Here is a 492-nt window from a genome sequence, read left to right as displayed (position 1 = left end):
GTAATTAAGACCACTAAAAAGAAACCCAGTGACTTGAAGACCGTTGATTTTTATGTGGAGTGAAGAGCCAAGCACCAGCGACCTTATGTGTGACATCATGTTGTCCAGAGGCCATGGAGGGCAAGGAAGGTTCAGCCTTCAGAACCTCATTCTCGGACAGCACATTACCTCCAAACTGGTGAGTAAAGAAAGCAGAAAATGGAACACGCCTTTCAATTCCATCCTTTTGTTTCGTTTGCTGCTGTTTGTTTTTTTGTTGTTGTCGATTGTGTGCATTATGATTGTGGCTGATTTCCCTGTGGCATTTTTAGTGGATGTGAAGTCACGGTAGAAAAAGGACTTACTGAATCGTCAAAGGTACGTATATATTTATGGCCTGGCTGGGATGGTTTCGGAGATCGTTAAGTGTGCAACGGCTATTGCATGTTGAGGTAAGGTTGTTGGATTTTGTTCTTTCATTTATTCATTGTTAAGTATTGTTAATAATTACCT

General features: G+C 41.1%; 1 protein-coding gene across 1 annotated transcript in view; it reads left to right on the top strand.

The window, feature by feature from the left end:
- The window catches only part of LOC119589087 (nuclear hormone receptor FTZ-F1 beta-like), a gene marked incomplete in the record, with an annotated part of 70,745 nt that overhangs the window by 44,402 nt on the left and 25,851 nt on the right, over positions 1-492 (top strand). The window contains 1 exon segment of the mRNA XM_037937663.1: positions 1-178. This exon segment is cut by the window's left edge and continues 626 nt beyond it. Within this exon segment, the coding sequence (XP_037793591.1) occupies positions 53-178 (126 nt within the window).

Source organism: Penaeus monodon, chromosome 25, assembly GCF_015228065.2.
Source record: "Penaeus monodon isolate SGIC_2016 chromosome 25, NSTDA_Pmon_1, whole genome shotgun sequence".
NCBI classification, from domain to species: domain Eukaryota; kingdom Metazoa; phylum Arthropoda; class Malacostraca; order Decapoda; family Penaeidae; genus Penaeus; species Penaeus monodon.
The sequence above is the reverse complement of the archived record's forward strand: the minus strand, read 5'-3'. Positions and strand labels throughout refer to the sequence as shown.